This window comes from Rhagoletis pomonella, unplaced genomic scaffold (genome assembly GCF_013731165.1).
Source record: "Rhagoletis pomonella isolate Grant_MI unplaced genomic scaffold, Rhpom_1.0 Rhpom_scaffold_00002, whole genome shotgun sequence".
NCBI lineage: Eukaryota > Metazoa > Arthropoda > Insecta > Diptera > Tephritidae > Rhagoletis > Rhagoletis pomonella.
The window spans coordinates 98,685,869-98,708,981 of record NW_023458556.1 but is presented as its reverse complement, the minus strand read 5'-3'; the positions used below and the strand labels follow the sequence as shown (position 1 = coordinate 98,708,981).

At 37.1% G+C, this 23,113-nt stretch overlaps 1 protein-coding gene across 1 annotated transcript; it reads left to right on the top strand.

Annotated features, from left to right (window-relative positions):
• The first annotated feature begins 8,164 nt into the window (after positions 1-8,164).
• Positions 8,165-8,989, top strand: LOC118756361. Its single transcript, XM_036491130.1, has one exon. The coding sequence runs from the start codon at positions 8,165-8,167 to the stop codon at positions 8,987-8,989; it is 825 nt and encodes a 274-aa protein (XP_036347023.1).
• The last annotated feature ends 14,124 nt before the right edge of the window (positions 8,990-23,113 follow it).

Genomic DNA, 23,113 nt, shown 5'->3' with positions numbered 1-23,113 from the left:
CATCTCCCCGCCTGTTTGTGTGGACGCTTCCCCATTCCACTGCCCATGCATTGAGTCCCCTGCTATAACGTTCATTGTGGTGGTCCGGACTTCTTGAACCAAACTGTCTAGGATTTTCTCGTATTCATTTTGTGGGATACTTGGTGGTATGTAGCAACTATAAAAGTTAAACCCGTCTACCTTCGCTCGTGTATAGTAGCTTTACCAAGCAACGGCTTTTCTTGGAAGGCTTTCCCTCTGCATGTCCATATTGCAGCTTTGCCTGTGAGGTCCGATATCCACGCTCCACTGTCTATATTTTTATACTGCTCGCTGATTATTGCTATGTCCACCTTCTCCTCGTACACCGTTTGCATGAGCAGCTCTTGCGCTGCTTCGCAGTGGTTGAGATTCAACTGCATGACTCTCATTTTCTGGATTTCTTGCACGCCTCCTGGTATAGCGGACACCTCCAACTACCTATCTGATGCTCGGTAAATACATATGTATGTGTGTGTGTGTATGTACATGTTGTTTTGGTATGTACTATTTACAAACAACCGCTTTGGTCTTATCATAATTTTAATTTTAATGCTTGCATTTGCGTCGGCTATATGTGTACATGCAAATAATATCAATGCATTAACTAATGCATGTACCCAGCAAACACAGTCTCAAACGTTTGAGAAAAATGTATTTCTCAATTTGATATCAAATGTTTTTCTCAAATGATTCTCAAATTGAAAACGAGGTTCAAATTTTACATTTGAAATTCATTTGAGGTTGATTTGAAGAAAGATGGCAAGTGTCAAACGATATAAAAATGCGCAGTTAAATCAAAAATTGTAAGAATAGAATTAAGATCAATTGAAAAAAAACAATGAATAGAAAAACAATTTCAAAGAGAAAGCCCACAAATAGTGGATTTGATGTTTGCGCGGATTGAAGAAGTTGCAGCTTTTCAAGACGAATTTATTATAAACTAGCAATTACCCGGCGTGCTTCGCTGCGCCTTAAATGTGGTTTTGTGTTATAACTCTCCCCCTAAGCTCTTATGGCCTCATTTACAAAATATTTTTAAAGAACTTTATGAAGTTAGATTTAAAAAAAAATCGATCTATGAAGCATTGTTTATTTTGTTTTTAGTCAATATATTTTCGAAGGTAATTAGAAAATATGTAAAGAACCGACTTTAATAATATTGCTGTACATATTTGTATAGTAGGGAGATTTTTTCAAATTATATAAATATACGTTATTTGAATATTAAATTAATACACGTTTGAGGAAAGGGTGCGATAGTAGACTCCAGTTATAAGATTATAAATTAAATTTCCAAGAGAAAGTCGGTTCTTTACATATTTTCTAATTACCTTCGAAAATATATTAACTCAAAAAAAATAAACAATGCTTCATAGATCGATTTTTTTTTAAATCTAACTTCATAAAGTTCTTTAAAAATATTTTTTAAATGAGGCCATAAGAGCTTAGGGGGAGAGTTACAAGACAAAAATACATTTAAGGCGCAGCGAAGCACGCCGGGAAATTGCTAGTACGATTATAAATTAAATTTCCAAGAGAAAGTCGGTTCTTTACATATTTTCTAATTACCTTCGAAAATATATTAACTAAAAAAAAAAATAAACACTGCTTCATAGATCGATTTTTTTTAAATCTAACTTCATAAAGTTCTTTAAAAATATTTTTTAAATGAGGCCATAAGAGCTTAGGGGGAGAGTTACAACACAAAAATACATTTAAGGCGCAGCGAAGCACGCCGGGTAATTGCTAGTATACATATACGAAGCATACACGTGGGTATAGCTGATAACACTCTTCATCTGTACGAAAAACGATCTACCAATGCTCGTCAATGAGCGAACAGAAATCGTTTTGTTTGCACTCTTTTTTCTTTGCAAAGTTTGTGTCTTTGGACGAATCATTCGTGAAATGTTTCGTTTGTTTGGAACTCTGTGTATGGACATACTTTGATACATACATACATATGATTAGTTTGTTTTGTCAACCACATACTGCACATGACTTCGAAGCAGCGTTGCCGCTTTGGTAACTTTTTACCAAAATTGGTAATTTTTTTCTATATTTGTAAAATTTGGTAACTTATTTTTCAATTTGGTAACTTTTTCGATTCGATCCTACATGTAACATAGGTCAAAGCCAGTTCTGATTACCCATTAGGAAGTGCGCCGTAAGCGTTTCCTTTTATAGAAATACCAGGTAATCCTGAAAGATTTGCAAGGCGAAAAGTTGTTCCAGCGTTCCTTGGTTCTAGAATGGTGTGATCTCTAACAAATTTCTTGAAAGTGGCTATTGCTATATCTATCGAGTCATGTCCCGGAAGGTCAGCATTGCAATTCCGGCATCCGGCAGCATTCAATATTCCGGCGTAACCTGGCAACCATATGTATGAGTAGAATTCTATGTAAATATGTACGTTCAAAAAGCTACGGCATTCAGTAGGGGACTTCAATTTGTCTTTGCGTCAGTCGAAAGCTTTCAGAACTGCCTTGAAGCGTTGAATTTTTAAGATATTTGTTGTTATATATAGACAAATTTTGACTTTAAAATGCTTCAAAATTTTAGGTTTATTCGCATAAATGCGCCTTTCTAAAAAATTCCAATGGTGCCAAGTCGGATGATTTCAATGGCAAAATGACATCCTCTCTATGGGAAATGATGCGCCTAATAATCCTCTGTTGCAATGAACCGTACCCATGACAAAGGTAATGATCACATGGCTTCAGTTGCTTTGTGGCCTGAGCTTTGTATTGATGGAGATGTATATTCAAATACAAAATATACATATGTACTTAAAGCAACACGCAATCGACAAATTTGTGTCTTTGGCCACACTTAGGTTTGAAATCCTCACCAAGCGTTTCTGTTGTTGCGACTTTTAGCGTTCACGAAGATATAAAAATTATAGCTGAATGAAGCGCTGGTTGCCTGAAAAGCTTGGTGTCTTCGGATATATGTATGTACAAACATATCTGTGCACAGTTCTCCACATAAAAAAAGTTTGGTAATTTTTTGTTGAATTTGGTAACTTTTACTGGTGATTTTGGTAAAAAATAAAAAAGTGTTGTGGCAACACTGCTTCGAAGCGATGCTTTGCCTTTCGATGTTCAATCAGTGATCGCTGTTTAGCTTAAATACGTTTATGTGTGTATGTATGTGGTATAGCGCAGTAACGTCGCTCATACACATCTCTTTTGCCTTTGTGAGCTCGTGTTTGATCGGCACTGATGTACAGTTTTTTCGCGTAGCTATGCGCTGTATTTGGCAACCAAATAGGCTTATGCTTGTACGGCTTTGTAATTTTTTGTAACTTTACACCCAAAAAAAGGGTGCTTATCTTCCAAGAATAAAAAATATAAGTATGCCACTCTGCGTCTTTTTACAAATGCTTCGTTTTAAAAAAAAAAATATTAAAATCGGTTTAGTACTTTGAGAAATAAATCGTTACAAACGTACTCCATATAATCAATTTTATATAATAGTATAGATTACGTTATCTTTGTTTAGGCCAACGGCCTAAATTTGCTACACATTTTTCGACCCACCCTAATGTATAACATAACTTAGTTATTATGGTTGCTGTCGAGCTGTTAACTACTCTGTTAAATCTGCAATAATCCAACTTTCGTCAAATAAACAGTTCGACAAGAAACCGTAACTAAAATCAAGAACGGTTTACTTACTTCTTTTGCGAGTTTTCGAAGAAGAGGACGTCATCCAGCCACCAAGTTCTAGCATTTCAGTTAAAGGTAATCTGTAACACAAATATATGCATATATATATATATACACCAAATATTCATTGAATAAACAATATTGTTGCTATTAGTTATACTAATACCAAGTTTTTTAATTTATTTTCAATCAATTTATCATCGGTGCGAACGTGCAACCAAACCTTGCGAAAAGCGTTGCGCCGATGACTATGGTCCTTCGTCGCCGTGACTGATAAAGTTATTTCACCAGCACCAACAATTTGTTTGCCAAACCGAAAAGGTCTAATCCAGCGGGAACTAAAACACCCCAAAAACATCTGTAGGATTTATAACCCACAGGATACGATTCCACACAGCCTGCACCTAATAGCAGTGTCTTTAACCAGAAGCAGTTTAAAGATTCACGTACATAACAACACAAACACATCCGCAGTATTGAAACAACAAGAAAGGTACGTGGTTAAAAATTTCACTGCACTATTATTTTTTGGGTGTAAAATTCGCGCCACAAAACTATAAATTGTGAAAAACTAAATAACCAAAGTGATTTTGTGAAGTAAGAGACTGAAGTGCATTAAAATATTTCGTTTGCCTGTTAGCACACACACAAACATACATATATACAAAAGTGCCCGCTACGGCCATTTCAAAAAGTTGCAGTGTATTTTAAACAAGCGTGAAACAACTTGCGACAATTTAAATTTCGGTGATTAATAGCAATATAATTAATTCACATAAAGAAAAATTCTGCATAGTCATTTACATTCGTTCGTTGCTTGCATTTTGTGTTAATTCACCAACAACACTGCATCTTTTAATTCGGTTCTCATAACCTCACTTTTCACGGCACTTGCGCTAGCTTAGAAGCTGTATTGCACTTCAGCAAATTAAATTCACACAATCACCTTCAAGTTTTGAGTTCCTCATATACATATACACATACAGTTGTCTATAAATTTATAAAAATAAAGGCGCTCTTTACAATTGCGAAAAATAAAATATCATACGGGTGTTCAATTTTTAACCAAATTACATACATAGCGACGTGTTTGGCGAGCAATAATTAAATACATACCCATTAGACTGCATCACTCCCCATACAAAAAAAAATCGGTACTATTTTTCCATTGGAATTATAAAATCTACTACATTTTAAGACGTCCACCAAAATATTTCGGAAAAATATTAAGACTTAAGTGAGCTGGACCGATTTGAAAATACCTCCAAAAATGGTTTTTTTTATGAATAAAAATAGTTTCTTAAAGATTTCTTTTGAAAAAATCACCTCAAATGACAAAACGGATTAAGCTTAAAATATTTGCATAAAAATATTAAAAAAAAAAACGGAATCGTAATGATGCTGTTTTTAGCATTTTTCAAAGATTGGTATAAGAAAAACTTGAATAACTGAACCTAAACTCTTCCGATTTAGACTTAAGATGTGTCATTGGAAAGGTATTTTCTCACCCTTTTCATTTATTTGCTAATAAACTTATTCAAAGGATGGAAGAGAAAGGTAGGAGAAACGAACCTCATTCAAAGTTGAATTAAGATCTTTGGTATTCGAAAAAAAGATGGGACACGAATGACGCTTTTTTTGGCCAGAAATAAAAACGGTGTGAAAATACCTTTCTACTGAGATCCCATAAGTCTAAATCAGAACATTTTTGGTCCAGTTATTCAAGTTTTTCGTAAATCAATCTTTGAAAAAAGTAAAAAAACAGAATCAAAAATCTCATTCTTACGATTCCATTGAAAAGATTTTTAAATATTTTTATGCAGATTCTTTAAGCTTATTCCAATTTGTCTTCTGAGGGGACTTTTTAAAAAATGTTCTTTAAGAAACTAGTTTTATTCATAAAAAACTTCATTTTTGGAGGTATTTTCAAATCGGTCCAGCTCACTTAGATCTTAATATTTTTACGAAATATTTTGGTGGACGTCTTAAAATATAATAAATTTAGTAATCCCGGCGGAAAAACCGCAACTTTTTTGGTGATGCAGTCTAATACCCATACATACATACATTTTTATATTTTTTAAACCGGTGTTAATAAACATACATACATATATAGTGTAAATTGGTTGCATACTTTAATTTATAAATCCGAGATTGACTTGGTGGAAAATTCTATTGGTACACATTGCTATTGGGGTTTTTAGTAGTGTTTTTCTGTTCTTTTTGATCATTTACGTTGGGAAAGTCCGCTTTTGTTGTGTTGCTTATCCTAATCAAAGACTTTAAAGTATTAGTAAGGTCGTATTTACAGACTAAAATTCAATATGGAAACATTCAATCGCTTACCCGACTCAGTCATAGAGTTTGATATAGATTTTATGAGTACGCCCAGCAATGAGCACTCAATATACTCGCTGAGAATTCAGCAAGCTGACCTGAAAACCCTGTGGGATAAAGCCAAAGCTCTATTTGACGAGCTTCTAACAACAGAGTCACTTCCTGCAAAGGATCTGAGTGCAATAAGAATAAATAAATAAAATGAGCTACTCAGCTTTCTTGCGCTGCATGTCGAAAATAAGCGATCTGTGTGATAGGTTAGAAAAAATAGAAAAAGAAAACGAGGACATGTCAACTCGTTCAAACAACATACATCTCCCACCCTGCGATACAGACGTATTCAAAGGTGATTACCTGACATGGCCAACTTTTCGTGACATGTTCACGGCCATTTATATTTTGAATAAACGGCTTACACCAGTAGAGAAGCTATATCACCTTAGGCAGAAAACGCAGGATGAGGCCAAGGAGATTGTTAGCAAGTGTCCCTTAACCAATGAAGGCTTTAACACAGCCTGGAAGCATATCTGTGATAGGTACGAAAACAAGAGAATCCTGGTCAATACGCAATTGAAGATTCTCTTCAACTTGAAAGCGGTCCAAACTGAATGTGGAACATCGATCAAAAGATTGCAAAGGGATATCAACAATTGCATATCTGCCTTAGAAAGCCATCAGATCGATATTTCAAATTGGGACCCAATAGTAACGTACCTATGCTCTACAAAACTGCCTGAGGTGACACTTTCGCTGTGGGAACAATCGGTAGAGAATAAAACTGACATTTCTAAGTGGACAGATATGGACCGATTCCTTTCACATAGGTTCCAAACGCTAGAATCAGTCTCAGGTTTAAGAGGAATCACGGTTTCAAAACCACCAAAGGTTTCGAACTATAAGCATTCCTCTGAACCCTCGCATAAGAGACTTGGCGCTTTTCAAACAAGTGTCGCTAAATATATGTGCAAAATGTGCCAGAGTAACGAACATAAGATGCATCTGTGTCCAAGGTTTCGTAAATTATCCGTAGACGACAGGGTTGCTTTCGTAAAAAACAATAATTGTTGTTTGAACTGTCTCGCCTTTGGACACTTGGTATCGAAATGCACTAGTTCGTTCAATTGCGCCACCTGCCATTCTCGACATCACTCTCTCCTACACGTTCAAACAGCACCTCCAAAGGCAACAAATAGGAATGACATTTCTGAACCTTTGGATACTTCAGCGTCCACATCCAGACAGGCTCAAATGCGACGCGATTCTACAAAAGGCAAAAGCAAAACGGTTACTAAGGTAAAAACACATCATGCTACTACAAGTAAAGGTGTATTATTGGGTACAGCTCGTGTAGACATTCATTTTAATGGCACGAATTTTTCAGCGAGAGCACTAATTGATTCGGGCTCTGAGTGTGCTTTCATGACGGAAAGGCTCAGACGCAGAATCAACCTGCCGAACAAGAAAATGCATGCCCTAGTTTCGGGCATCAACAATACGGTTTGTGTGCAGATAAAATAATCGTGCTCAGTTCAACTTAGGTCACCCATTGACCCTCTGATTTCAATAGAAGCGATGATGTTAGTTTTACCCAGACTTACTGGAAATTTACCAACGTGCCACATCAGTGCACTCACGCAGCAAGCTTTTCCAGATCTTGTCTTGGCGGATAAAAAGTTCTTCATAAACCAGCAAGTCGATCTTGTTCTAGGTGGAGACATCTATCCCCAAATTATTTTAGTCGGTATTCGAAAGAATGTTCTAAGTACGCTATTAGCTCAAGAGACAGTTTTCGGTTGGATACTGACGGGTCGGGCAGACTCAGACAATCCAACTACTAATCGCGTATCGTTCTTCAATGAAGTGGCCCTGGATAAACCACTTAGCACTTTCTGGGAGTTAGAAGACATCCCGAGAGACAGGATAATGACAGCGGAGGAAAAGCAATGCGAGGAGCTCTACAAACGAACGACAAGGCGGAATCAAAATGGAAGATCGTGTCTCTTCCATTTAAAGACGATTTCCCATCGAAAGTCACATTAGGGCCTTCACTGAAAATAGCATTTTCCCAGTTTTACAAAAACAAAAAACGGTTAGAGAAAAATCCTGAGTTGCAGAAGGAGTATAATAGAGTAATCATGGAATATGAATCCATGGGCCACATGTCGAAAGTAAATTCAATTCAGTCACCTGATTCCGTAGACAACTATTATCTACCTCATCATTCAGTGATAAAAGCAGAAAGCACGTCAACAAAGGTGCGGGTAGTTTTCAATGCGTCTTCTCCAACAGTTAATGGTGTCAGTCTGAACGATGTTCTTTTGCCAGGACCCGTGCTTCAGTCTGACCTGACAATATTAATTCTTCGCTGGAGACTTTTCAAATACGTCTTCAATAGTGATATTGAGAAGATGTATAGACACATTCTGTTAGATTTCAATCAGACCAAATACCAACGGATAGTTTTCCGACCTTGCCCGAACGATCCCATCAGCCTTTATGAACTAAAGACTGTGACTTTCGGCGTGAACTCTGCTCCTTATCTTGCAATAAGGACATTGCTGCAATTAGCTGATGATTCTGAGAGCTCTTATCCGATAGCCTCGAATATTTTGCGCAAATACATGTATGTCGATGATGTGCTCGCTGGCGGACACACCATCGACTCTGCGTTAAGAGCTCGAGATGAAGTCATCACTGTTTTACAATCAGCCGGTTTTCCCCTGCGAAAATGGGCTTCGAACTGCAGGCAAATACTACAGGGCATTTCAAAATCACATCTGTTGAGTGAAGACTTTTTGGAGTTCGAGGACACTAACAGTGTGAAAGCGCTTCGTATAAGATGGAACGCTCACTCTGATCAGTTCTATTTTATAGCCAAGCCTATCGAAAACCACGAGAGTTTCACAAAGAGATCGATACTTTCTGATATCGCCACACTTTTTGACCACTTGGATGCCTAGCGCCGATAATTGTTGTGGCGAAGATACTAATGCAAAACATCTGGTTACAGGGTACCGACTGGGATGAGAACGTATCTCGCACAACATTAGACAGATGGCAGACTTTCACGAAAAACTACAACGAAATCAACAACATACGTATTCCTCGATGGGTAGAATTCTCGCCAACGGAGAAAGTCGAAATTCATGGATTTTGTGATGCATCCGAAAAGGCATACGCGGCTGCAGTCTACTTGCGCGTGGAACGAGACAAACACATTTTTGTCAATTTGCTGTTGGCAAAAACTAGAGTTGCACCAGTAAAAACAATTTCCCTACCTCGATTAGAACTTTGCGGGGCTGTATTACTGGCAGAAATCATCGAATCGGTCATCAATAATCTCTATTTAGGCCACTTGCAGATACACCTTTGGACCGATTCCACTATTGTTTTGGCCTGGATCCGCAAACCCCCATGTTCGTGGTCTACATTTGTAGCCCATCGTATTACCAAGATAATGGACAAAGTGGGAAACTTGAGTTGGCACCACGGGGACTCAGCTACAAATCCCGCAGACCTGGCGAGCCGAGGCATACCAGCGCAAGAATTGTTCAATAATTCGTTGTGGTGGCAGGGACCTTCTTGGCTACAAGAAGATAAAGAAAAATGGCCAACACAAGACACAGACTTTACCACAAACATTGAAGAGAAACGGGTGAGCGTTCATACAACAACAACGACTGACAACACAAATGATATTCTTGACCGATTTTCCAGTTTACCAAGAGCTTTGAGAGTAATATCTTACGTGTTAAGATTCTCTCAAAGAACTCATCCGAAAACAAAAGCTTCAATTCAGCCGGAATCTTACTTAATTTCAGCCGATGAAATTAACGCAACGGCAACCCGCTTAATAACAATCTCTCAGAAGCAAAACTACGGACTGGAAAACGCGAAATTAAAATCTGGAGGACCGATCGATGCGAAAAGCGAAGTATTGCCCTTAAATCCTTTCATCGACAAGAACGGTGTATTGAGAACAGGCGGTCGTCTTGGCGCATCTCTCATCTGGCATACAACGAACGTTACCCAATCATCCTTCTGTATAATTGCAGGTTATCACGTCTGACTGTCCAATTCGTCCATGATGTTTCACTCCACGGTGAAAACCAACTAATGCTGCGTCTCATCCGAACGCAGTATTGGATTCCGAAGGTCAAAACTATGATAAGCTCCATCATCTACAATTGCAAGATCTGCACGATATTTAAGAAACACTCACAAAATCAGCTAATGGCGATACTACCACAAGAACGAACAACCTATTCGCGTCCATTTACCAATACGGGGGTGGATTTCACCGGACCGTTTGATATAAAAAGTTATCGCGGGCGCGGGTGCCGTACTTCAAAAGGATATGTTTGTCTGTTTGTTTGCTTTTCTACCAAAGCCATCCATTTGGAGGCAACCAGCGACTTAAGTACAGCTTCCTTTCTAGCAGCTTTTAGCAGATTCGTTGCCAGACGAGGGTGCCCAAGACACGTCTATTCAGACAACGGGACAAACTTTGTTGGAGCATCACGAGCACTTAAAACAGAACTCAAAGCCTTCATAGCAGATGCTCGCACCAACGCTCTATCAAAGTTTGCCCATCAAGCACTGTCTTGGCATTTTATACCGCCTGCGGCGTCGCACATGGGTGGTCTGTGGGAGTCCGGAGTAAAAAGTTTTAAAACTCACTTTAAAAAGATAGCCTCAGGATGTAAATATACTTTCGAAGAACTCAGTACGCTCTTATGTAGAATTGAGGCGTGTCTCAACTTCCGACCTCTGAGCCCAGCCTCAAACAAGCCAACTGATCTGGAGCCCCTCACTACAGGCCACTTCTTAATCGGTGGACACATATTAGTGCCACAAGAAATCGATGTAAACGAAAACCCTGTATCGATAGTTAACCGGTGGCAAAAGCTAAAAGCATTACATGAGCACTTCTGCGGAAGATGGAAGACCGAATATCTCACAGAACTACAGAATCGCATAAAATAGAAGCGTCCTCAATCCAACGTAGAACTTGGGGATCTGGTCGTTATAAAGGAGGACAATCCCGCCTAACGAGTGGACACTGGGTAGAGTGGTAAAGTTGCACCCAGGTTCCGACAACCGAGTGCGCGTAGTTGATCTTATGACCGAAAAGGGGCAAATGACAAGACCACTGGTGAAACTGGTACTATTACCACGCAACATGGCGGAAACTAATGAACTAACAGCTTCTACGTAATCAATGTCAAGTGTAATCCTTTAGGGTTCTTAAAAAAACAAAAACAAAAAAATTATAAAAATTTACTGAATTCCACTTCTGCTACTCCTATCATATCCCACCTCATTAGTATGCTCACATTAAAAAAAAAACATAAAAACTCAATAGCAGCAAATAAGCAGAGATCGCCAATTTGTTAAACAATATGATCCCAGATGAATTAGTAAGACAGTTTATTTTACGCAGAATAATCTTTTCATAACAACGCAAATGAAATTCAAAATTGTAAACAATCACTGCCAAACATTCTTACTACTTCACCTGGTATAGCTGCATCAGGGACAAACAACAGTATACATACTTATGCATAATCAGGAGACAACTTACCGCAACTCCCGCTGAGCTCCTGGAGTCTTTGTTATCAGCCTCGAGTCAGGAATCATTTCACTTACTCAGCGGCAGGCTACCAACATTTAAAGGATTCAATTGTCATGTGTACGCATAACATTTTTTATATTAACTTCCACGTTAACCAAGAAAAAACAAGTAAATAGTAAAATCAATTCTGATTTAACGAAAGTGTTTTAAAGCCAAATTAATTGTTAGTGAAATATTCTTCAGCTAATACCCTGACATAGCTTTTAAAATGAGAATAGCACTGTATGAACTATAAATATTTACTGTAAAATGTAGCTAGAGGCTGCAATTTTTATTTTTAAATGCACTTTTCACAATATATTTTCAATAAGGTAAATTATGTACATTACATTCGCTTAATCCGCTGGTTGGGCATCTACTGTATACTGTAAATGGAATGTGCATTTTTGCGGATAAGAAATATCCTTTATACTTATATATCTGTAATGTTAAATATAAGTACAATTTAAGACGTTGGTGTGTATTTTAACTTTGTTGCTTGGAATTAACAATCCATTTTTCACTTAATAATGAGTACACCATTAGTAGTCGCCATTTGAGCTAGGTATATGTTGGCGGTTTTGTTCTCGCTAGAACGCTCGAATATTGCGCTTTTATATCTGTTGTAAACTCAGGAATCTTGAGCGTATCTGCAGCATTTCCTAGATAGTTTGCTTCGCCTTCATCATTTTTGGGGTGCCGCAATAAGCATTTTTTCTTTTTCAAAAGGGAATGATACCCTAGTACGTGGGGCATATGCTCAGCTGCCCATTGCCTTTTTTTTTTTAGTTATGCATTTGCGGGCACTGGAAATACTTTATCGACGTAATTAGTTGAACAACACTTATATTGCCACTTAAATATGTAGATCAATTGATCTTCATTAATGGTTATAATTACGCGCACACAACCGAAACCGATATTCTTTTGCTTCCCCGTATTTTGTGAATGACAGCGGCCATTCACGGAAATAGAAAACGTAGCCCCCAAAAAATCCACATACGTCCCACAAGAAGCACGGTTACCTTCTCTCCAGCTTTATGCCGTAGCACACTAGCAATTTTTTATCGATCAAGTTTGCGCAAACTTTCGCTAAAACTGGTTCAGAAAATTGCATGTAATCCGAAAATTATACTTAAATACATCAAATAAACTCCTCACATTACATTATCGCTGACCTGTAAGTTAGCATTACTCGTCTAATTCTTTTTTGAGCATAAAAAATATATTTCCAAAAATACCATAAATTGCATGATGTAATAGGTGAATCTTCTGGCAATATTAACCCTTAGGTAAGCAACCAACAATTCGGCCATGCAACCCTGTGGACACTCATGATCCAAACGTAAACAAGAATGATAGAATACAAGATTGCGCCGTCCTGGGCGTTGACATTTGTGTACCACAAGTAAACAAAGAATAGAGCGAAAAGAAGAACGAGTTGAAACAGCCAAAGCAGTTCACTTTACTGCGAAAAACGTGTTCTAATTTTGCTAAATGCGAAAAGATTGCATTTTTCACCTAATCTATTAGAGAACAGTGAACATTGTAGTGCACTCCATTGCTTTGCAATTGAGGCTGCTTCAGCAAACGTTTTAGTGCACTTTATTGCTTTGCAATTAAGGCTGCTGCAGAAAACTGCAGCAGCATCTCTGCGGGACTCATTAGTTAACTTGCTAATGGCGGCTGCGTGGAGCAGAAACAAAATCATTGTGAGGAAATGCTGTTAATATAATAATAGAGAAACATTTCGGGAACGGCTTTGCCGTGCCCTATGCACACAAAATGCAGCGATTCGTCCCAGCGCTACACTTGCATCTACGCTTCTTGCCTCTTGACGGTTGTCGCAATTTAACACACAGCACTTCATTGTATTAGTTTTTACGCAGTCTTCAACTCAAATATCACTCACAAATTGCAAATTAACACGATTTAAACTGATTTTTCCTTATAATTCATCTTTCTCTTTCGCTGATTTGTAAACAAAGGTTTATTTACAAGTTACCACAACTGTCAAAATCGGCAAAACCAAAGTAGCGGTACCACTGACGGCGCCACCTTTGTTCGCTGCACCGTGAAACGTAAAGCGAGCTCGTCAATCATTAAGGGGTCATACCACTATCGAACGTTTACGTCACGCAAGATCAAAACTATGCAATAATGATAAAATATTAAAGGTTTTGAGATTGAAATGAAATGTTTTTGTTTTCGAGCTGAACGACTAATAAAAGGAAACACAGAAATTAAGAATATTAAGTGTTATGAGAAAAAAATAATTACTCTTTGACTTAAATTACGAAAGAAGGTCGACGTAGGGGACAATCTTAACGTAGCATCTCAACAGGCAAAAAAATGTCGGCTAAAATTTTTTGTTTGCCAGATATTCGTTTTATCATTGTACTTGCAAAATATTCGCATTCGCAAAAGCTCCGCATTGATTATTGCGAATGCGAATGCTAAAATTTATGCGAAAGTTCCGCGGTTGCGAATGCGAATGCGAATATTCGCAACAACCCTGGTACATACATATGTACATCGCGAAGAAAAAATAAATATGAAATATACATGTCTATAATAAATTCCATTTCCACATTTGAAGTACAATTGATAAATAACATTTGAAATCGATTTGAGAGTTAACCATATTCTCAAATGGAGATCAAACTCCCCTTTTTATTGAGAAAGCTGTAATTTTTAAATCAATATCAAATCATTTTCAAACGTTTGACATTTGAGAAAGGCTTTGATATCAAATCATTCTCAAATGTATATCAAACCTAATTGTTTGCTGGGTATGTATGTATGGGTGTCGTTGCTCATTCCAAAAACTCCACAACTACATCTCAACCCCCTACCACATCTGAAACCGTTTCCGATTACGTTAACCCCGTCCCGAGGGCTTTAATCGTTGTCCCTTCCAAAAAATCGGTCTGTGTATCTAGGTTTTCAAAAGATACCACTATCGATGATGTGAAGGGGTATTTAACTTCCAGGCTGATAGCAATTGAGTTGCATGTACGCAAGTTCAGATTCTCGTATGAAAGAAGCATTTCTTTTAAAATAGACATATCCGAAGCTGTCCAGACTGACCTTTCTTCTGAAGAAATTGAGTTCACTGACACCGATGAAGTTGAATTCCTCTGCGTTCGAATAAGATATCATTCTAATAGCGTTTATCTTGTTGCTGCTTATATACCACCTAACTCGAGCCTCTCTGTTTATTTAAAACACTCCTCCTTACTGCTCTCTCTATATGCCATAGTGAAGCCCTCCGATACTGTTATTGTCCTGGGTGACTTCAATCTTGCGGGTGTTTCTTGGGATCTAATTGATGGTATTCTAGTACCAAATTCCTCTCGTGATCTCTTACATCAATTTTTGAACGATCTTTCAGACCTTAGTCTTTACCAGATCAACTCTATTAGTAATAACTTAGGTAAATGTCTGGATTTAGTTTTTGTGGACGACGTTTCCAACGTCACAATAGCCCCTAGTTATGCTTTGATTAAACCTGTTGATTCTCACCACCCACCACTAGAATTGTCCTTGATAAATTCGCGCAACTCATGTTGCTTTACCAGTAAAAAATCAAGAGCGGAGCGTTACTCATTTAAAACAGCAGATTATAGTGAACTAAGGTTAGAGATATCGAAGATAACTTGGCCCCAGTATGATGGGAATGCTGAGGATAGTGCCTTACATTCTAGCAATTCCTTACGCCATATTTTCAGTAAAATCATTCCTCTTGTTAAGGAAGCTAACGTAACGTCTAACGCGCAGTGGTTTACTGGCGAATTAAAACGCTTAAAAAATCAAAAATCCAAAGCATTTAAGCTTTTTAAAAAGTCTGGCTTGTCTTCTTACTACTCCACGTACTCCATTCTGAGGCATAAATACAATGTATTGAACAAAAAGTGTTACAATAATTATATTAACAGGGTTCGACTCAATATAGTTTCTAATCCCAAATCGTTTTACGCCTTTGTGAACACAAAACGTAAGACTAACGGTTATCCCTCAACATTGAAGTTAAATGACTTAGTCTCCAGTGACGGAAATAATATTGCCGATATGTTTGCTGGTTTCTTCGAGTAAAACTACTCTGCCAGTTCTACATCTTCCCAACTAAATTCGAATCTATCTAGCTACCCATTCTTTCTGCCATCATTTGATTGCATCCGAATTCCATCGATATCTACTGCGGACGTCCTCATTCATTTGAATTGTTTGAAAATTTCATATACAGCTGGCCCAGACGGTATACCCACAAGTGTTCTTAAAAGTTGTGCAGAGTATTTGTATAAGCCTCTGACAAATATTTTTAATGCTTCCCTAAAACAGGGTGTCTTCTCATCTTCCTGGAGGGATTCGTTTATCTTGCCACTTTATAAAAATGGAAGTAGGACCAACATCGTAAACTATAGAGGAATTGCGAAGCTTTGTGCTATTACTAAAGTTTTTGAGGCAATCGTTACGGACTCGTCACTCTATTACTTCTGCTAATGACCTATCGCAACACGGTTTTTGCAAAGGTAAATCAACTGCATTCAATCTTCTTGAATTCACTACTTATGTGTCCAATGGGTTTAAAAACAATCTTCGAACGGACGTGATTTACACTGATTTCAGCAAGGCATTTGATAAAGTATGTCATTCAACCCTTATATATAAACTTGATCGAATTGGTTTCCCTCCTATTCTTCTCAGCTGGCTTTCTTCTTACTTAGTGGATAGGAAACAAAGAGTAATTTTTAAAAATTTTACCTCCCGGCCAATACATGTCACGTCCGGCGTACCTCAGGGCAGCCATCTTGGTCCCGTCTTGTTTATTTTATTTATAAATGACCTTCCTAAGGTGTTGAATTACTCGAAATGCTTAATGTACGCTGATGATGTTAAGCTCTTTAAGTACATTAGTACTGCAGAAGATAGCGAGCATTTGCAAGCTAACCTAACCAGCATTTTCGAGTGATGTAAATTACGGTGAAATCATCCATGTTTGAAGAATCGATGTTTCGAAAAATTACATCGATGGCAGTTCGATATATCGAATGAAAACATCGATGTTTTTACAGATTTTTCGAATTTTCATTCAACCTGTGTGCTGATTCAAAAAGTTGAACTAACGGTAAAGATTACTGTTTCTTATTGTTAACATATTGACTCAAAGAGGTGGTTTACAAAACAAATATAAAGTAAAAATTTAATCACATATCACCTGAAAAACGTAACAAACATCGTCGCTGAAATTCAAAATAAAATAACTAATACAAAATTCAAAATTCAGTTTTTGATTGATATGATGAATTTCATCGAATTACAACTCTTTTAATAAAAAAAATAAAAAAATTTAGTCACGACTTTTCCATTTCAGTTACGATGTGGTTACGTCTTTTCGCATTTCAGGTGACGATATATTTACATTTTTCTTTTCACAAATATTGTAAGGAAAGTTAAATAAAATTTCACTGAGCCCGCTACCAGTTAATCAAAATACCTCCAGCACAAGCTTCGGTCGTTTATTACTCTAAAATATTAACATGGATTAGAATCTCTGGCGTGATACATGTAGCTTAACACATAACACTACATACTTATAAACCAAATAAAGTATTTCTTATTTATATACTTATACATATATGAACATTTATTAAATGTAATATGGGAATTTATTAAAGAAACATACTTGGGCGCGATTCCACGAAAGTTCTTATTAATCGCTTATAAAATGAAAAAATGGTGAAAAATTAGTCAAGAAACCTCTTCGATGTTTTTCAAATCATCGATGTTTTGATTTGACATCGGATTCGTAAAAACATCGACGAACATCGATGTTTGAAGCCACGACCATCGATGTTGCTCAATTTGAAAAAGTGTAAATTCATGACCTTCTCTAGAATATCGTTCTACCCAAATTCGTATATGATATCTGACCACAATGTTGAGCAAGTGACCAATTTCATTGAACTAGGTGTAACTATGGATCCGAAACTAGAATTCAAGTCTCACATAAACTCCTGCGTGATTAGGGCTAGGGGATTGTTGGCTTTTCTTAAGCACTGGGCCAAGGAGTTCAACGATCCTTATGTCACTAAAGTTCTCTTTACCTCTCTAGTTAGACCGATTTTGGAGTATGCATCTATAGTATGGAATCCTAGTTATCAAATTCATAGTGACAGGCTCGAATCAGTGCAGAAACAGTTCCTGTTATTTGCCCTCAAAAATTTATGTTGGGACTCGTCTAAAAATCTCCCACCCTACAAGGATCGCCTAAAGCTTATAGATTTTCCGACGCTTCAGAGTCGTAGAGAGATGCTTGGTGTTCTTTTTTTAATTAAATTAATGAACGGGATGGTCAGTAGTCCCTTTTTGCAGAGTGAGATAAATCTTTGTATTCCTACAAGACCCACGAGACATTTTAAACCTATTGTGTTGAGTATTTCTAAATCAAACTTTGAAATGCATGATGCTTTTCGGTGTTTATGCCAAGATTTTTAATAATAATAATATCCCAACGGTTTTTACCCTCCATTCCCGCCCATCCGCACGAGGGTCGCAGTCCGCATGACGTACGGAACCAGTATTTTCAATTTTTGCGCCGAGTTACGATAGGCAGGAGTTTGTTAAGTGTCGAGATCTAAAACTGTTCAGCTACAGAACTAAATTCATCAGCCGATTTTATGTCTTTATTTTAATGATTCATTTATTGAGAGAGGACAGTATCGATTTCTTAATGCTGAAAAGCGGATCTGATATATCAAAGGTGCTGGAATGAGAGTTAAAATCCTGGCAAAAGCAACGGAGTGGGTCGTGCAATTCAAAATTATTTTTACAAGCTTTCAGAAATAGGGGGCAAAAGTGTTTTGATACCCGGGAGGGAACATTAAGGCTAACTTCGCCAAGAAGAAGCGGACTTGAAATTGAGCATGTTAGTAATTTAACTATAAAAATTGTACCAAGCATTTGCCTGCGGCTGGAAAGTGTAGGAAGATTAATAAGTTTTAATCGGCTCGTATAAGGTGGAAGGTTATATTGAGAATCCCAACTGAAATTTCTTAAAGTAAAAAGTAGGAATTGTTTTTGAATTCATTCTATCTTGTCTGAGTAAATTTGATACCTTGGATTCCAAACCACCGAACCGTATTCCAGAATTGGCCTAACTGATGTTGTAAACAGGGTTTTAGTGATATAAGGGTCACAAAATTCTTTTGACCATCGTTTCACAAATGCAAGTACACCTTTAGCCTTATTGACTGTCACATTAATATGAAGATTAAAATTAAGCTTAGGATCCATTGTGATACCAAGGTCCACAAAATTGTATACCTGTTGCAGGTTATGGTTACCTACTGTATAAGAAGCGGGATGAACAGCTCTTCGCGAGAAGCTCATTACTTTACATTTCTTAAGGTTTAGAGGCATAAGATTTACTTGACACCAGTAAGCCATGCTGTCTAAGTCTGATTGTAGCAAAGACCTTTCTTTAATTGAAACGTACGATTTATAAAGCTTTACATCATCTGCATACATAAAAATTTTGGAAAATTGTATATCTTTAGAAATATCGTTTATAAAAAGCAAGAACAGAACCGGGCCTAGGTGGCTACCTTGAGGGACTCCTGAAGTAACATCAATAACGTCAGAGATAGTATTTTTAAACATTACCCTTTGTGATCTATCATAGAGGTATTAAGAGATCCAACGTAGAAAATTAGGTGGAAGACCAAGAAGATCAAGTTTGTAGATGAGCAACGAGTGGCACACTTTGTCAAATGCTTTACTGAAATCAGTATATATAACATCAACAGATTTGCTTTCACTAAATGCTTTTGAGATATGGATGTTAATTCAAGTAAATTTGTAGAAGTTGATTTGCCCTTGCAAAATCCATGTTGACTATATAAAATGCTAGAAGAGATATAATGCGTCAACTGATTAGTTATAATTGCTTCAAATAATTTATGAATTGCAGAAAGCTTAGCTATTCCCCGGTAGTTCTCCACTGAAGATCTGCTACCGCTTTTATGTAACGGGGTTATGAACGATTCCTTCCATATAGTTTGAAAAACGCCCTCTTTAAGAGATAAATTAAATAACGGCTCATAAAGATAATCAGAACAATTTATAAGAATACAAGTAGGGATCTGGTCAGGACCATAACTGAAGGACTGCTTTAAGGATTTCAGATAAACTACTACATCATCGGGAGATATTACTGGGAAATTTATTGAGTTCATTGGACATAGTTTAAAAGGATAGTTAATGTTAGCATGTGAGTTAATGGAATAATTGGATTTAAAAAACTGAGCGAACATGTTAGAAATTGTTTGATTATCACAAGAGACGGTATTTGGATACTTCATGGCGGAAGGAAACCCACGTACATTTCGCTTGGAGTTTACGAAGTCATAAAATGATTTGAGGTTATATATTATACACCGTTTGATTTCACACAAGTAAGCTTTATAACACTTTTTGTTATGACGCAAAAGTGAGTATTTTACATATTTACTATGAGTGTAAACCGGTTTTTTTGTGCAATCTAAAATAACGCGACTTTCTGTTTTTCAAATTTCTCATTCTTTAGTGAACCATAACTGTGTTTGCTGCAACGCTTTGTTCAATATTTTCTTTAAATGCAGGCCACGACAATTTAGACAGTTCTTTGTTAAGCATTTTAAAGTTGGCTTTCGAAAAATCAAAACGAATATTTGGTTCGTATGCTTGGGTACTGCAATTTTGACCATCACTTGTAACTTCGTAAGATACCTCCATAGCAGGGTGGTAGACATCTTCGGGCAAAACTAGTGGATCACACTTATTTACAACGGACTTAGATGCATCATCAACATAAACAAGATCTAATACTTTACCAAACTTATTGTGTTAGGCAGAGTTCAGCCATCTCCTCTAAAAATACGTTGTTGCACGCACTAGACGCGAAAGGTATGATATCATTGTCAATGATGTTCCATGATATGCTTGGTTAATTAAAATCACCCAACACAATCATTGAATCAGAGGGTTTAGTCAGTAAATTAACTGATTTCAGTAAAGAGATGAATCGTGAATACACCAATGTGTCGGATCGGGGAGGGATATAGCATAGAGCTAAGTAAATAGACCCTTTTCCAGCCTGTACACGAATGCATTTGAACTCTACTGAATCAATGTGTGGAAGACTAACTTCTTCAGATGGTATTGAAGAGTCTACAGCGAAGAGTACGCCACCGCCGATTCTCTCCTCCCTGTCTTGTCTATAGATATGATAATTATTTGGAAGAATCTCTTAATTGAAAATGTGAGGTTTCAGCCAAGTTTCAGTAAAAGAAAGAATATTATAATTACATTCAAGGCCTTTAAAGTATAAGTTCGTTAATTTAGTATTTAAGGCTCTTACATTTTGGTAATAAATACTTAAAGCAGATTTAATAATTAGTTTTTTGATTCAGTATTATGACGGGGAATATTAGCTAAGTTATTTACTTTTTTGGGCCTATATTCGAATTCACGAACGAAAGCTCCGAGGGGCCAAAAAGAACTACTAAGCAGCGCATTAAAACTATCTGAATTTACGTCAATTTTAAATGAAGCAATATTTCTTTCGTAATTAAAATATAATTTTCTGATGCTTAAGTCGACAGTTGTAATTTTTGATGAGATATAAAGCTTTATATCGTCTTCGGTAGTGTCTCTCGAAAATCTAGAAACAAAGATTGACTTCTTTAGCGGAACCATAACTAGTTTCCTCATATCAGACTGGACTACCGGCGGAGGTGGTTGAGTTACTGCGTTAGTAGTTGAGGATAGGGAAGGCGGTGGAGGCTTTGAAGATGATGCCACCACTTCAATGGGGGAAGGGGAAGATACTTCGGGCTCCTTATTATCCGAAGCAGATTTCGTTACACGGTCTTTTGAGGCTGAGGATTCTGATGCTGGAGGACACGGAGAAGATAAATTAATTAAGTTCGTCGGAAGATTATTCTGACGTGCAACCCTTAGATGGACTATGAAGACGCTTACGTTTAGACACACGGATATCCTTAACAGATTGCAAGGTATCTAAGCATTTGAATGATTTAAACATATTTTCATAATGCTTAAATTTTTCTGTCAGTACCGACAATTCTCTTCCTATTTCTGTAAAACCATTTCTGGTTTGCCTAAACAGCTTGAAAAGATCAACTTCGGTTGACCTGCACTTTACGCAAGACCAGCGAAGGCCCTTGCCATCATTAATAGCGTCCAGAATTCTTCCCGTCATACCAGCACATTTCAGATGGTAAATACCATCACACAGCCAGCACGATAAGTAGCGTTCAGAATCGCTTTTAATTTGGCAAGTATCAAGATCGCACTTCATATTGAAAGATTTATGTAATACACTCGTTAATAAAAGACAAACAAAATAAATTATAACAATTAAGGAGCTGATGTAAATAGCTTTAAATAAATGTAGCGAACAGTTTGAGTATCACTGTAATTATGACACTTAATAAACGCAACGCAAACAGCTGTGACAAGAATTACTAGAAGAAGTAAACAAAAAGAGTAGAACAAATGTGCAAAAACAAAATGAATTCAGTTAACTACAAAGGATACAACAACAATGATAGCAACAAATGACTCGGCAAAATTAGAATGTATGCTAGTAAAATTTAATTAAATTTACTTTAATATAAAACCAATAACTTTCACTTAGCTTCAATTATTTCACACTCTGATGCTCATATGCACTTTTTATCACTACTTTAACACAGAATTAGCACAATGAACTTAGTAAGTAGAAAGCCAAAATCAGAGCACAATAAAGTACAACCTCACAGCTTGACGTTTGCTGAAACCCTAAAACATTATGATTGCTTCGACACATCTGAATCGCTTTTTGTAATAAAGAAAACTTTGCTCAACAAGTTAACTAAATAAACTAATATCTGTAACCGTGAATGAAAAAATTACACAATATATATGACTGCATAGTACAATTGTAACGGCTTCGTATATTTTCGCGACCGCGTAGGACAATACGAGCAGGGATCGGAAACTCGGCCTTTCCGACCACGCCCAACAGTTCGTCTATAGCGCGGAGCGGAAACTAGGACTTTCCGCCTGCCTCACATACAAAGTAATGACTACGGGAACATGGATCGGAAGCTCGGCCTTTCCGACCATGATCAACGGCCTGTAAACAGCGCGGAGCGGAACCTAGGTCTTTACGCCCGCCGCACACAAAAGTAGACTGGAGACTAGGCCTCACCAGCTACCCAAATTGCTATTGTATATCATTATTATCTTTACAAGTTAATATGTTTAATTAGTTCACTCTGTACATAATTAAATATATAAATCTTTTTATCTCAATTGTCTGTAAGAAAACATTTTTCTGTAGACTAAATAAATAAATAAATAAATACTCAGTGAATGGTGTTTTTAGGTATTCACAATATTTTTCAAGTGAAACTTTTTTTTT